The sequence below is a fragment of the Vulpes lagopus genome, chromosome 6, assembly GCF_018345385.1.
Source record: "Vulpes lagopus strain Blue_001 chromosome 6, ASM1834538v1, whole genome shotgun sequence".
Taxonomy (NCBI): Eukaryota; Metazoa; Chordata; class Mammalia; order Carnivora; family Canidae; genus Vulpes; species Vulpes lagopus.
Window position 1 is genome coordinate 100,415,973 of NC_054829.1, and position 16,388 is coordinate 100,432,360.

Below are 16,388 nucleotides of genomic sequence, written 5' to 3' on the forward strand. Positions count from 1 at the left end.
CACTGAGTTTTTTAAGGTGTGATTCTGAATACCTAAAGACAGTCTCACTGGATGAATTTCATTCTGCTGTGTGTCTGGCCGCTTCCCTCTAACTTCACTGAGAAGATCCCATGCCTAAAACTCCATCATAAGGAGACAGAGAAATGGGCACTTAGCTCTTTTACAAATATAGTCCTTCAAATATTTTTCTATGGAGGATAATGGCATTTCCTGGTTTAAAAAACTTTTTAAAAAATTAAAGTCTGCTTTATGTAATAAGAAATCTTCTCTTATAAATAATTAAAATGATATTTCCTGAAAAATATTTTGGCTTCTTTTAAAACTGCATCTTCTATTTGTGTGAAAAATTATAGTAATAGTTATCCTATGATCTTTTACTGTTTGTAGAAATTTCTAAAAAGAAAAAAACCCCACAAACAACCCTCCTCTCCCCACACAAAATAAAAAAGGCAAACAAACCCCACCACCACAACAAAACCAAATTATTCCCCTTTTTGAAAAAGCTTGATTCTTATAAACAGTTACTAGATAAGGGAAGATTCTGGACTCACGCTAGCTATCATCTCTGTTAAGGTTTCTCTGAATTGGTCTCTTTCCATTTTGAGAGACTCTTTTATCCTCCTTAGCTCATCTCTTTCCTTAGCTATAATTCTTTTTTCTTCAAGGCATTTATGAAGTTTCTTTGTCAAGTGTAAGTTATCCATTTCCACACTTTGCATAGATAAGTTCTGGGCCTCAAACTGTTGCTTCAATTGTTCCATTTTGTTTATATTTTTATGAGTTTTATTGACATCTTCTTTCATTTTGAGAAGTTGAAGCTCTTTTTTCTGAAGTTCTTCTATCTTGAGATCATTATAAAACAAGTTAGAATGTGAACAGAATTCCTTCAAGGAAGGAAAATAGTGTCTACTGGTTATATGTATATCTCTCTATCTGTATCTATATCCTTTCTTACTCCACAAATGATTGTGGGCAGTTACTCCTCAAAGAACAAAACAACACATACCTTTTTCTGTAACTCATCTTTAGATTTATTTAAATCCTTTTGGATATTTGAAATCTGAGTTGTCTTTTCTGAAACTCTCTCTCTGAATTTATCAATAGTTTCTTGGTGTTCTTTCAAATGCAAAAGAGCAATTTTTAGTTCTTGTTGTGTTTCCAAATCCTTTATTAGAAGAAATTGAGAAATACCATGGTATAAAGGCACATTACCTTTTCTTAATGATGAAATAGGTAACCAAAATCTTTAAAAATGCACGCTCACAGTTCAAAAAACAAGCACACCACCTCCAGATTGGAACCGTACAGAAGGACATAAATCAAAGTCCCTGTCCCTAGCCTCACCTATCCTCGTTGGGCTTCCTGGTGAACTCGGTCAGTGCTTTTGTCCCCTTCATACCACTTGGACATCATTCTAAATCAGTACACTACGTAAAAAGGGCCCCATTCTCATGCTTATGAGTAATCCATCATACAGATGTACCCCATTTAGCCTGGTGGACAGTTGGATTGCTTCTAGATTTTCGTCAGCACTAACAATGTTGCATTGAACGCTATTGTATTTCTGCCCCAATGTGCGCATATATTGGTAGGATAAATCACTACAAGTGGAATCACTGTAGCAGATACATATGCTGACAAATCTTTAATAAGGCACTGTTAAACTGTCTCCCTAGAAGGTTTTAACATTTACATGTTCAACAGTACTTTAAAAAGAAAGCTTCTTGTACTAAAAACACGTTTACTGGGTAGGTAAAAAGAGCGCAACTCACTCTGGCTATGGTTTCCTGTAGGTTTGTCTTGAGCTGGTCTCTCTCCAATTTCAGATTATCTCTTTCTTGCATTACAGATTTCATTTCTTCAAGGTTTTCATGAAGTTTCTGAGCCAAATTTAAGTTCTCCATTTCTATTTTATCCAGAGTTAAACTTTGGCCCTTCAATTGTTTCTTCAATCGCTCTATTTCAGACATCTTTTTCTGTGTCTCACTGACATCTTCCTTTAGCTTAAAAAGTTGATGTTCATTTGCCTTAAGTTGTTGAATCTGAAGATAATCATAAAATAATGTGTTAGGACACAGAGTTTTTAAGAGAAGCATAAAGAATAGTGTCTAAATTGATTAAGACAAGTCTTCCTATGTTGCTCATTAATATCCTGCCTAATTTCATACAAAATTTTTCTTTTGAGGGACATTAATCTTAAGTATATAGCTTAATTACTCTTGACACATGTATACATATCTAGCACCGCTATAAGGTTCCTGTATGCACCCCCCACCTACAACTAAACACTGTTCTGAACTTTTTTCATTCTAGTTGAATCTTGCCTGCTTTTGAACTTATAAATCACAATAGATTTATCCATTTTCCTATAGATAGGCACTTCACTTGTTTTCCATTTTTTGCTGTTATGAGTACAGAACTGTTATGAGCATTCTTGCACATAACTATGTAGAAGTATGCATTTTTTTTCTCTTAGGTATATACTCAAGGAATAGAAATGCTGAGTCATGGGTAGGTATATGTTCAGCAACAGTAAAAAAACTGTTAAGATGTTTTCCAATGTGGCTAAACCATTTTACATCCCCCAAAGGAGTTTAGGTACAACTAAATCAAATATCCAAGCAAACACATTCTCCATACCTTTTCTTGTAATTTAGCATTTGAATTTTCTAAATCCATTTGCATATTTGCTATTTCATCTGTCTTCTCAGAAACAAGGCCTCTGAGTTTATCAATAGTTTCCTGGTGCTCTTTCACATGCATGCAAACAATTCTTAGTTCTTCTTGTTTTTCCAGATCCTTTGTCAGAGAAATTTTAAGAATGGTGACACAGGTTAATGCTATTTTTTTTTTTCTAAAAGTGACCCATTTCCTTAGTAAAAATAATAAAACTATTACTTCTTACTCTCCAACTTTGTTATTAGAAACTTATAAACTTTCCTTGCCCTCACCTCTCCACGACCTAGTCCTACTTTTGAGAAGCAAACACATGATACATATACTATTCTACAGCTTGCTTTTCCCTCTAAGATTTGAATAACCTGATTTGGAAGCCCAAATCAATTTCTTCTTTTTAACGTGTTGCATAGTATTATGACATATCGCTCATATTTACCGAGTTTCCTTCTGATGGACATTTAGCTTGTTTCCCACTTTTTATTACAAATTGCTACAATCAACAACCTTGTGTGCTTGTGTACATACATAAATATATATGTAGGATGAAGTCTACAAAGAAAATACTGGTTACAGGGGCACCTGGGTGGTGCTGTTGAGAGTCTGGCTCTTAGTTTCAGCTCAGGTCATGATCTCAGGGTTGTTGAGATGGAGCCCCATGTGGGGCTCCAAACTCAGTTTGTTAGGACTTTCTCTCTTGCTCTGCCTGCCTTCCCGTGCTCGCTCTCTCTCTCTCAATAAATAAGTAAATAAATAAAAAGAAAATAATGGTTACAGAATTTAACACTTTTAGAACAATACCAAATTACCTGCCTGAAAGGTTATCAGTTCACTCATATCTATGGTGCCACTTATGTCAAAGAATGGTTCACTGCTATCAGGAAAACATCATGTTTACTCACTAGTATAGGAAGAGTGACTTACTTGAGCTTCCTTTTCTCTGAGGCTTTCTCTGAGCTGGCATTGCTCCATCCTGAGGGTTCTCTCTGCTCTTTTTAGAGTGTCTCTTTCCTCAGTAACACATTTTATTTCTTCGAGGTTTTCATGAAGTTTCTGACTTAACCTCAGCCTCTCAGTTTCTACACTTTCCAGGGTTGAATGTTGGGCCTGTAATTGCTCCTTCAACTGCTCTGTTTGATACATATTTTCTCTGAGATCATTTTTTACTTTAAGAAGTTGATGTTCTTTCTCCTGAAGTTCTTGGATCTTGAGATAATCATACAATAAATTAAGATATAGATAGATATTGAAAAAAAATATTAAATAATACTTTCAAAATTAGGTAGGCAAATATTTGTCTTCAATTTTAGGCTAATTCATATCCTGCTTCATTACATAAAAAACCTAATTCAACCTTTCAAATAAAAAAAAAAAAGAAATACCTGTGTCTTTAAGGCATCATTTGTGTTTTCTAAATCCATCTTCATATTTGATAGTTCATCTGTCTTCTCAGAAACAAGGCCCCTGAGTTTATCAATAGTTTCCTGGTGCTCTTTCACATGCATGCGAGCAATTCTTAGTTCCTCTTGTTTTTCCAGGTCCTTTATTATTAGAGAAAGGAAAATGGTATATTCAGAGTAAGAAAATTCAGTGTATAGAAAGATAGAGAGGGCAAGAGGTAAATATGCCCTGCCCCCTTAAGTCTCGTTCTCTAAATTCACCTTAATTTCAGTACATGCTAGATATATTACTCCACAGCTTATCTCCTTTTCCCCAATAGGATACTTCCAAATCAGCACCATTGGCACCACCTCATTCTTTACTAGTGGCCTACTCGTCTATGGTCTGCATGTGTTATACTTAATTCACCAGTCCCCTGCTGATAGACATTTAGCATTTTCCTTATTTTTGTTTGCTTTGTTTTGTTATTGCAACTTTTTGCAATGAGTATCCTTCTACAGATATCTCTGCACAACTGTGTTAATGTGATGTGTACAGGATAAATAGCTATGACTGGACTTTTGGGGTCAATGAATAAACTTATTGAAATATTTGAAATATATTATCAAATATTACCCCTCCAACCTTACCCAGTTGGATGGATTTTACACTCCCACCAGCCCTACTGCCCATGGTTCTTTTAGGATACAATGTCATATTTACTGAATGGGGGAAAGGTGGTAACTCACTCTAATTACAGTTTCTCTCAGGTTTTCCTTGAGCTGGTCTCTCTCTACTTTGAGAGTCTCCTCTATACTCCTAAGATCATCTCTTTCTTTTGTAACAGATCTCATTTCTTCAAGGTTTTCATGAAGTCTCTGAGTTAACCTTGCATTCTCCATTTCTATATTTTCCAGAATTGACTTTTGGGCCTCAAACTGGTTCTTCAAGTGTTCTATCTCACATATTTTTTCCTGAGTCTCATTGACAGTTTTCATCTTAAGAAGCTGATGCTCTTTCTCCTGAAGTTCTTGAATCTGAGAAAAAATAAAACAAGTTAGGACACAGGCAGAAATTTGTAGGAAAAAGAGAAATTGTTTCTAAATTAAATCAGTCATCTTTAATGTATATACTATTTTCTTCTACTGGACAATGAGCAATACAATAATCAGATGTCATTTTCCAACTTAATGAAACAAGATCTACCTTTTCTTGTGATTCAGCATCTGAACTTTCTATAACTCTCTCAATATTTGCTTCTTGGTCTGTCTTCTTTGAAATATTCCGAGTACTAATGGTTTGTTGGTACTCCTTCAAAAGAACATAAGTAGTTTTTAGTTCCTGTTTGATTTTCAGTCCTTTATGGTTGGGTAAAAATGAAACAATAGTGAATCTGTTAACTACCTTAACACTATTTTTGCACCCCAAAAAACATTAGAAGGAAACTCACCTCAGCTACAATTTCTTTAATGTTTGCTTTGAGTTGGTCTCTCTCCATTTGAAGAAGTTCCTGTATCCTTTTCAGTTCATCTCTTTCCTTAATTATAATTTTTATTTTATCTTGACTTTCCTGAAGTTTCTCAGTCAACTTGAGCCTCTCACTTTCTATATTTTGTAATGATGAATCTTTGACTCTGAGTTGCTCCTTTAATTGCTCCAGTTCACTCATTTTTTCCTGAGTCTCAGTGATTTCTTTGGTGCTCATAAATTGCTGTTTCTCATGAAGCTCTTGGATCTTAATACATATACACATAAAATATGTGTGTTTATATGTGTGTGTGTATACATAAATGTTTTTGTTTTTAAAGGAAAAACACCCAGAGTGTTCTGCATAACAATTTAGTACATAATATTAGTTTCTACAATTCAGTTAAGCTAGCTCCCTCAAGTTTTCTCCTACATGAACTTCACCCCCAATTTACCTTTTTTTGTAATTCATCATTGGTTATTTCTAATTCCTTTTGAAGGCTGGATAGTTCAGTTTCCCTCTCTGAAAGATTCACTCTCAGCTTATCAATAGTTTCCTCTTGTTCTTTCAGGTGACAACGAGCAACTTTCAGTTCCTCTTCGGTTTCCAGGTGCTTTATTATCAGAGAAAATTGTCGAGAAATTTATAGAAACATTTTAACTATTACACTCTAACTTCTTTTTTGAAAGGCTTAATTTTTGCAAAAATATCTGCTTATAAAGTGCTAAAAAAAAAAAAAAGCACATGGGGAAAGGTGAAACCTACTTTAGCTATGATTTCTCTCATGTTCTCTTTGAGATGGTTAGTTTCAGACTGAAGAACTTCTTGTAGCTTCTCAGACATCTCAAGCCTTTCCATGCCCACTCTTGGCTGTGGTGCCTCTTTGGCTTCAAGCTGCTCCTGCAGTTGTTCCAACTCTCTCACGATTTCCTCAGCTTCATCTTCTCTTTCTTTCATGTCAAAGGACTGTTCTTGTTTATTTTGAGGTTCTGAGATATTAAGAGAATCCTAAAACAATAGAGTTGACAACCAAAGATCTTTTATTTTACTCTAGGATAAAATAAATCATGATACTTCCTAAAACAATGAAGTCAGGATTCAGTGGCTCGTTACAGAGCATTCTTTTCACTCCCACTCGACAATACTCAGGTGCTGAACACTAACTTCCTGAGGGCTCATTGTATTGTCACCATCCTACTAGAAGCTAGAGATAAAATGGTAAACGAGACTTACATGATATTTGCCATTTTGAGACTTGCACTTTAGAGGGAAAGATAGACATTATGCCAAATCTTACCCAACAGAGGTTCTGGGTTCTTGCAGGGTATGTGGCAGACCTAACTTACCCTTAGTGGTTAGGAAGCTTTCCTGGGGGATGGAAAGCTTCAACTGAGATCTGAAGGATGAGAGAACTAGTTAGGGGGAATGGAAATGCTGTAGGCAGGGAGACCAGAACATCTGGAAGCCATGAAATGACCAAGCACAGTGCTGGAGCATCATGAGCAAGGGTAAGAGTGAGCAGAAATATGGCTAGAGACCAGTAAGGAATTGGACTTAGGGCCTCATAAGTAAGCCATGTGAGGGATTCTGGTCTTCAGTTCAAGAGCAGCAATAAATTATTTTAAAGGACTTCAAGAAGAAAAGATTACTTGGGTTCAGAATGGGAAATGAACTATAGGAATGAAGATGGGGAGGCTAGTAAGGAGGCTACTGCAGAAAGTCAGGGACAGATATAACAGTGGCTTGGATCAGGGTGTTGGCAATGTGGAGAGAAAAGGGGGAAGATTTCTCTCTCTCTCTCTCTCTCTCTCTCACACACACTCACACACACACCTACCTACACACACATCTACCTAGTTTTCTAGTATTTATAATTTTAATTTTTTAAGATTTTCTTCTTCTTCTTCTTTTTTTTTTTTTAAAGATAGAGCACGAGCAGGGGGTGAGGCAGAAGGAAAGGGAGAAGTGGACTCTGCTGAGCAGGGAGTCTGAAATGGGGCTCAATTCCAGGACCCTGGAATCATGACCTGAACTGAAGACAGATACTCAACCTCTGAGCCACCCAGGCACCCTGCTAGTATTTATATTTTTAGTTCTGTTTCCAATCACTTCATAATTAAGAGACATTTAAAGAAAACATGGTAGTAATATTGTAACTGTAGCACAAGTGCTTCCTTCCCCAAAGATTTTTTTTTTAGATCTTTTTTTTTTTTTATTCATTCATGAGAAACAAAGAGAGAGGGAAAGACATAGGCAGAGGGAGAAGCAGGCTCCCTGTAACTAGCCCAATGTGGGACTCGATCCCAGACCCTGGGATCACGCCCCGAACCAAAGGCAGATGCTCAACCACTAAACCACCCAGGCATCCCTCAAAGACTTGATTCTTATAAAACACCTCTTAAATCAAATGAAAGCATGAAACTTACTTCAGCCAACATTTCTCTACTGTCTTCTTTCAGTTGGTCTTGTCCAACCTGAACTGCTTCTTTTATTGTTTTAAGGTTGTCTCTTTCCTCAGTTAGAGATTTTATTTCTTCATGACTTTCTGGAAGTTTTGCAGTCAACCCAAGCCTTTCTATTTCAATGTGTGCTGGTGTCATTGAATCCTTGGTTTTGGACTGCTTTTTCAATAGCTCCCCTTCATTCATTGTTCCCTGAGTAGCACTGACTTCTTTCACATTAGGCAGTAGCTCCTGTTCCTCATGAAGCACTGGGATCTTGTGATATACGTAAAATACCAAGGTTACTATCTGGAAGTTATTATCATAATTTTGTGCGTGTGCACACAAAAAGGTGACTTTATTAAAGCATGGGGACAGGACCCATGAGCAGAAAGAGATGCTGTATTATCATAATTCTTTAAAGAGAAAAGATGAGGATACTGTCCACAGAAATAAAAGTGATCTAGAACCCACTGCCTACTGTGGATCATGAACTCCCCAATTTATTCACATTCTCTTGATTCCTACTGAAGTTCTTCATGACTTTTCTGCTGGTCACTTTCTGCCATAATTTTCTTTTGCTCCATCTTACATCCAGAGTGAACCAATTCTTATACTTGACTAACACACTGTTGATCAGTCAGTTGTACACTTAACTTCTTTACTTGCTCCCAAATGCTACCAGAGAAAAATCATCATTGAGCAGATTATGTCAATTAATGAATGGTCCCTCATTTTCAGATGAGCTCCAATGCTATGTCTCAATTTTTTTATGTTTACAGATTGATTCCCCTTTCCTATGGTCATTAATGGTTCCATGTAAATTTGCATGTCCTATTTCTGCATTTGTCCTACTGGAATTGAGGGATTATTTTATGTCCCTACTGGGGGCACGGGGAGGACAATGACTCATTCACTCATAGTTTCAATACCTTGCACATGGTGGCCTTTAACATAGGTTGTTTCAGTTATCTCAATGTTTCATTTTCTCTATAGCAGCTGCCATTATCTCAAATTATCTTTGTTCATTCGTTTGCTTATTTACCCGTTATCATCTCTTTCCATTAGAGTACGCTCTATGATCGCAGAAATTTTGTTCATCTTGTTCCCATTTTATTTCTATAACCTGTAACTCTGCCTGCCACATTAGACTTTCAACAAATAATATCCAATAAATGAACAAACACATTCACCACTTACTAATCATCTTTCCTTCAAAGAGAAAAGGAAAGAAGGGACAAAGGAGAGAAGGAAGACCGAAATCTTTTCTTGTGATTCAGTATTGGATTTTTCTAAGTCCTTCTAAGTATTTATTAATTGAACGGTCTTCTCAGAAACGTTTTTTCTTAGTTCATCAATAGCTTCTGTTGTTCTTTTAAGATGGATGTGAGCAATTTTTAGTTGTTCTTTTGTTTCTAGTCCCTTTATTAGTAAGTGGAGTTTAAAGAATATTATAACCACATCATCCTAACATTGGCTCCCCCTTTTCCAATCAGTTCCATTTTAAAGAAACATTTAATAGATGAAAGAAAAGGGTAATAACTTACTGTAACTTCGATTTCTCTTATGAATCCTTCAAGTTGCTCTCTCTCTAATTCAAATGATTCCTGTAATTCCTTTAGATCATTTCTTTCTTTGGTTAATGATTTCATTTCCTCATCATTTTCATGGAGCTTCTGAGCCACCTCTAGCCTCTCCATTTCTATACGTTCCAATGTCAATTCTCGGTTCCTAAATTCATTGTTTACATTCTCCATTTCATTCATCTTTTTCTGCATCTCACTCATTTCTTCTTGTACACTAACAAGTTGTAGCTGTTTTTCTTGTAGTTGTTGGTTCTTAAGAAATAAAATTTTTAATTACCATTTTGTCTATATACTCTTAAAAATCTTGCATAAAATGTATTTTCTGAACTGAAATAATCATTATCACAGCCCTGCATACACTCCCAATGTAAATGGTCACACAGCTTTGAAGTAAAGTAACCTTCTAAGCATAGTGACTGTAGTTGGTTGAACAGTGTTCTACCCAAAATTCAAGTCAATTCAGAACTTCAGAATATGACCTTACTTGGAAATACAGTTTTTACAGATGGATTTCTACTGGAGTAGGGTGGGCCATAAATGTAATGAGAGTCCTTATAAGAGGCAAAAAAGGGCACACAGAGAAAGTTCTATGAAGATAGAGGTAGAGATAAGAGGGATATAGTTATAAGCCCAGGACACCAAGGACAGTTGGCAGCCAGGAATAGTTGGTATTATAACCACATCCTCCTAACTGCCTTCCTCTTTTCCAGCTGGCTCGGTTTTAAAGAAACATTTAAACTCAAGAAAAGATTCTTCCTTAGAGCCTTCAGAGGGAGCATGGTATTGCCAGCAACTTGACTTTGGACCTCTAAGATTCAGAAGTTTGACAATAAATTTCTCTTATTCTTTAGCCATCAAGTTTATGGTAATTTGATAGAGGGTCTAGGAAATTAATACAGTATCAGTAGCTTAATTAAGGAGACAAAGTGAAAATGAGAAAAATTTGAAAAGAAACTAATTAAATATAAAGGTCTAGCTGCCAAATAACTGTAATTCTTCATCTCTTAAAAACTTTTTGGATAATCTATTTTTACTTCTAATGAGGTCCTTACAGGTTGGCCCAAACAATAAGGCATCAACTTTTTAAATTAAACTTACTTAAATTCAATTTAATTAACACATAGTGTATTATTAGTTTCAGAGGTAGAATTTAGTGATTTATCAGTTGCATATAATACCCAATGCTCATTACTTCAAGTGCCCTCCTTAAATGCCCATCATCCAGTTACCCCATTCCCCCACCCACTTCCCCTCCAGCAACCCTCAGTTTGTTTCCTATAATTAAGAATTTCTTATGATTTTTCTCTTATTTTATTTTTCCTTCCCTTCCCTTATGTTCATCTGTTTTGTTTCTTAAATTCCACATGAGTGAAATCATATGGTATTTGTCTTTCTGTGACTTATTTAGCTTACCCTAATACCCTCTAGCTCCATCCATGTTGTTGCAAATGGCAAAATTTCATTCTTTTTCATGGCTGAGTAATATTCCATTGTGTGTATATACCACATCTTCTTTATCCTTCATCTATCAATGGACTTCTGGGCTCTTTCCATATTCTGGCTATTGTGGACACTGCTGCTATAAACATTGGGGTGCACATGTCCCTTTGAATCACTCTTTGTATCCTTTGGGTAAATCCCCAATAGTGCACTGCTAGGTCACAGGGTAGCTCTATTTTCAACTTTTTGAGGAACTTCCATACTGTTTTCCTGAGTAGCTGTACCAGTTTGCATTCCCACCCACAGTGTAAGAGGGTTCCCCTTTTTCTGCATCCTTGTCAATATGTGTTGTTTCCTGAGTTGAGTTGTCCATTTTAGTGAGGCATTATGTTTTATATAAGCCTGTTGATTCCCTTCTTTAGGATGAGTATGAAATTGACATCAGATTTTAGTAAATTTGATTACGTTATAGTGAAAAGGAGGAGAATTAAGAGAGTACATACTAGGAAAAAGCACTCCACAGAAGCACAGTGGGAAATCACAATCTATTATTTATAATGCATCTGGCACTATCCTTAAACAGAAAAAAATCTTTGTAGGTACACTCTAGAATTACTTGGGCAGCACCATTATTACAAGAGTCTTAGCTCTTACGAATTATAACAGCACCTTACTTCCATAAAAGAAATGACACAGGAAACTGTAAATGTCTAAGAGATGGTAATAGTCATAAATCTTTAAAGAATCTTAAAGAATTCTTTAAAGAATTTTAAGAATCATTAATATATCTTTATAAAGGCAGGATCTTTGTGTTATTAACTGATGGATCTCAAGTACCCAGAACAGCTCCTGGGCTAAGGTGGTTCCCAGTAAGTCTCTGATGAATGAATATTGTATGATTAACTTAGATGAATCAAGGTAATGTCTCATCTAAAGATTAGGGTAAGATAAATCTCACAAAAAAGGATGTTGGTTAAGAGCTAGGTAGGTGTTGAAACTGTCCACTAATATTAGCATTAAGATCTGTTCATTTGGGAAATATATGCTATTTCTAGAATTTAGTTCTACTGCAATCAAAATGTATTAAAAAAAAAGTTTAGTCATGATGATAGCTTTAAAAATTCACCTTTTCCTTTAACTTTTCTTCAACTTCTGCTAATTTCTTATAGGTCCTAGAGAGTTCTTCTTCTTTCTTTATAGTGTGGTTCTTTTCTTGTACAAGTATCTCTTGTTGCTTTTTAAGTTCATCTCCAAGAATTCTTAATTCTTCTTGGTTTTCAATAGTCTAGAATTTTTTGAAAGTTGAGATTAAATATTACATTTATGAAATCTGATAAAAATCAGCATTTATCTCAGCCTGAAAATGAAGAAATCATGGCAAATTCTATGGGAAAAGACTGCCTTAAAAAGAAAGTCCTTTTTTTAAAAAAAAAAAAAAAAAAAGATTTTATTTACTTATTCATGAGAGACACAGAGAGAGAGAGGCAGAGACACAAGCAGAAGGAGCAGGCTCCATGCAGGGAGCCTGATGTGGGATTCGATCCTGGGACTCCAGGATCACACTCTGAGCCGAAGGCAGATACTAAACGCTGAGCCACTCACACGTCCCAAAAAAAGAAAGTCTTTAATTTAATCATATAGATGCCAAACATCTGCTTTTTATGCCGTTTCTTTATTGCTTCACTTATATTCCTACCATGAGAATTAGAACTGGATTTAGTATTCTATCTTGAGAGGTTTGATATTTTCCCACCCTCAAGCCAAGGGAGACTGTCTCTAAGCTCTCATGAACTGATGGTGAGACTACAGTTACGGGCTTTTCATATGCTAGAATGGTTATGGTTTGGGGCACCAGTTAACAGCAAGCTCAAAATGGCAGCCAATCTTTGCTAGCATGACTTGGGCTAACCCTAGTTATAAACTTAAACAGTGACATTCTCAAGGGTCATGACCACAGAAACACTGCAAAGTAAGACCAAGAAGAATTACAACTTCTGTCTGTATTCTTATTTATACTTAGCTCTTTTGACCAAACAGACAATCCCAAGAATATGAAAAATTACACAAAAGGTCAGGTTCTCTTATAATCCACAGTAAACTTCTAAAAATGCTAATTTCGATCTATCCATATTATACTGTCCCTAAATACAAAAACTAAAGTAGATTTGACAATATGGCAAACATTAACAAATAATTAGAAATGAAATTTAGAAACTACAACAGAATAAATAAAAGAGAATACAATTAGGAACAAATTTAACCAAATATGGACAAGATTGGAACACTAAAATCTACAACACTGAGAGAACAGATAACTTACAGAAAGATATGCAATGGCCAAAAAGCATATGAGAAAATTATCAATATCCTGAATCATTAGGGAAAGGCAAACGAAAACAATGAGGTACATATCCAATAGAATGGCTAAAATTGAAATCACCAGCAATATGAAGTACTGAGGATGTGGAGTCATCAGAATTCTCTTAATTTGCTGATAGGAAATGTAAAATGGTCCAACTGCTTTGGAAATCAGTTTAGTAATTTGCTATGACCCTGCTATTCCATTTAGATACTTAGCCTAGAGAAATTTTTTTTTAAAGAGTTCATAGATTTATGTAAGAATGTTTACTACAGCAGCTTCATTCAAAATAGCCAAACAGTGGAGAGAACTCAAATTTCCATCAACAGGAGAAAGGTTAAACAACTTGTGGTCTATCCATACATGGAACACTACCCAGAAATAAAAAGGAGTGTAAAAAAAAAAAAAAAGTAAGGTACAAAAAAAGTACATGCTGGGGATCCCTGGGTGGCGCAGCGGTTTAGCGCCTGCCTTTGGCCCAGGGCGCGATCCTGGAGACCCGGGATCGAGTCCCACATCGGGCTCCCGGTGCATGGAGCCTGCTTCTCCCTCTGCCTGTCTCTGCTTCTCTCTCTCTGTGTGACTATCATAAAAAAAAAAAAAAAAAAAAAAAAGTACATGCTGTATGATTCTATTTGTATGGAGTTCTAGAATAGATAAAGTGATCTATATTTAAAAAACATCAGGACAGTGAGTCAGGATAGGGCAGAGAGTGAAGTTAGAATTGACTGGGTCAAGGTACAAGAGAACTCTGTAGGGTGAGGCAAATATTCTACATCTTGACTAGGGTGGAGGGTACACAAGGAGTGATATTTGTCAAAAGCCATCAGACTGTACACTTGCATGAGATGCATTTCTCATATGTAAATTATGCCTCAGTGAAGTTGTAAAAACCCAGAACATACAAGACAAAAATATATTGCTAAGTAAGGATACAGTGCCAGATCCTACCATTTCAATATTTTCCCTTAAGTCAGTCTTTAACTGTTCCTTTTCTGCTGTAACACTCTCTAACAGTCGTTGCAGTTCATTCTTCTCCTGTATTAAAGAAAATATCTTTCTCTGTTGTTCAGTTAGCTCATTATCTTCAACATTCACAACCAGTGCTTGAGTATTTTTGGCTTTCAAATTCTGTTTTTTATCTGTGTCAACCATCTAAAATATAAATAGATTAAAGAATTTCTCAATTAATAACAATTTAAATAATAAAAATTGCCAAAACTTACATTTTAAAATTATTTATCAGGCACTACTTGCATATACATTTAATCTTCACTCTAACCTTATGAGGTAGGTACTAGTAATATTTACATTTGACAGATGAGGAAATTGAATCCCAGAGAGGATGACAGGTCCTTTGCCCAAAGTCACTCAGGTTTTGAACTCAAGAGGTCTGGCTCCAGAGTTTATGCCCTTAAGCATACTCTTGTTCATGGATAAGAACTACCTACACAGCTGTAGATAATTAAAATTATCGTCATGTATGATAATAGATCAACCTAATTTTATGAACGAGTAAGCTACCTCACATTTCCCCCACATTCTTTCCATCAAAAGTTGGAAATAATTCTCTATCCCTCACACTCAAGAAATCATTATTTTCAGAAGCAGTCATATTCATACAAGGCTGGATGGAGTTTTATCATATGAGAGGGCAAAATAATTTTGATGGAAACAGATTTCATATTATAGTAGTATAATCCATCTTTCTAAAAATTATACTTTTTATATTCTGCTTAAGAAAAGCATGTTGTATAAATTCATTTATCTGTTAATAAGTCTTAAGCAAAGATAATCTAGTATGTTTACTCCTTGATAAAAGGAGACAAAGACTGACATTATAATCAATGGTATGAAATTAGGTTATCACTATATAACCTTACACATCCAGGAAATAAATTCAGCTCCATATCGGCCACATATGTTTTAAAAAGTTTTAATAATAGGGGTGCCCGGGTGGCTCAGTTGGTTAAGCATCCAACTCTTGATTTTGGCTCAGGTTATGATCTCAAGGTTATGTGATCTAGCTCTGTGTCAGGCACCACGCTCAATGGGGAGTTGGCTTGAGATTCTCTTTTCCTCTCTCTCTGCCCCCTGTCCCCTGCTCTCTCTCTCAAATAAATAAAAGCTTAAAAAAAAATTCTATGATAATTTACAAATGCATTAGAAACTGAAAAACAAAGAAAAATCCCATCCAATGCCACTCGTTTACACAACCCAGTACTAGAATTCTAGAATATTTTCTTTCAGTTTGTCCTTGAAAAAATTTTGAACACAGTAATTATGACTAATGATTAATATATGTAAAATTCGTTTTTGCTTTTTTTCCACTTAGATCACATGCATTTTCCCATTATGCTGTTACATAATCTTCAAACTGTAATTTTTAGTAGTTGCTCAATTCTCTTAAATGAGTTTGGACAAATCTATTCTCTTACTGTTGGCAGTATGCGTGAGTTTCTGACAATAGCAAACACAGAGCTAATTACATGAGAACTTAAGGTAAGGAAAAGTCATTGGGACTAGTTTGTCAGATACTGTAATTCAGAAACTTGCATCTATACTTCTAAATGTAGGAATGTACACAAAAACAAAGCAGGCTGAGACAAAGTATGTGAGAATACCCAAGGTACATTTCAGAACTGAACTCAGCCCAGAAAGTATTTCAGCTATCATGAGCAAAATCTAACAGATCTTATTATAAAATAAAGAAAAAGAATTGTGTCCTTTACATTAGCTAAGCTTACTAATCATTGTTTAAAATTTCTGTTGAGACAGACTAGAGGAACTGCATTTCTAGAGAGAAACATCAGGCAGGATTCAAAGTGGGCACTCCAAGGGAATTCATGAGAGACCTACTAATACAGCCCTCTGGGGCCCAGATGAATAGAGGGATCCACATGAGATTCCATCACGAACATGTTAACAGAAGACCAAGCTGATCCTACCCTTCTATCCCAGATTTGAGAAACTCCAAGAAACAGAAAAGCACCAGTAGGACATTTTTTATGAACACAGATGATTCTAACATAAACTTA

At 35.7% G+C, this 16,388-nt stretch overlaps 1 protein-coding gene across 5 annotated transcripts in view; it reads right to left on the minus strand.

Annotated features, from left to right (window-relative positions):
- CENPE (centromere protein E) overlaps positions 1 to 16,388 on the minus strand; it is an 80,917-nt gene that overhangs the window by 27,740 nt on the left and 36,789 nt on the right. For 3 of the 5 annotated variants that reach the window (XM_041757725.1, XM_041757724.1, XM_041757723.1), the window contains 14 exons: positions 14,302 to 14,505; positions 12,118 to 12,276; positions 9,513 to 9,803; positions 7,951 to 8,241; positions 6,290 to 6,532; positions 5,979 to 6,137; positions 5,507 to 5,791; positions 5,263 to 5,367; positions 4,806 to 5,093; positions 4,059 to 4,217; positions 3,601 to 3,882; positions 2,641 to 2,799; positions 1,773 to 2,042; positions 1,007 to 1,165 (listed from right to left, as the gene is read on the minus strand). In XM_041757725.1, the coding sequence (XP_041613659.1) occupies positions 1,007 to 1,165; positions 1,773 to 2,042; positions 2,641 to 2,799; positions 3,601 to 3,882; positions 4,059 to 4,217; positions 4,806 to 5,093; positions 5,263 to 5,367; positions 5,507 to 5,791; positions 5,979 to 6,137; positions 6,290 to 6,532; positions 7,951 to 8,241; positions 9,513 to 9,803; positions 12,118 to 12,276; positions 14,302 to 14,505 (3,054 nt within the window). The remainder of the gene's footprint in view (positions 1 to 1,006; positions 1,166 to 1,772; positions 2,043 to 2,640; positions 2,800 to 3,600; positions 3,883 to 4,058; positions 4,218 to 4,805; positions 5,094 to 5,262; positions 5,368 to 5,506; positions 5,792 to 5,978; positions 6,138 to 6,289; positions 6,533 to 7,950; positions 8,242 to 9,512; positions 9,804 to 12,117; positions 12,277 to 14,301; positions 14,506 to 16,388) is intronic. The other 2 variants (XM_041757727.1, XM_041757726.1) reach the window with 2 other exon arrangements.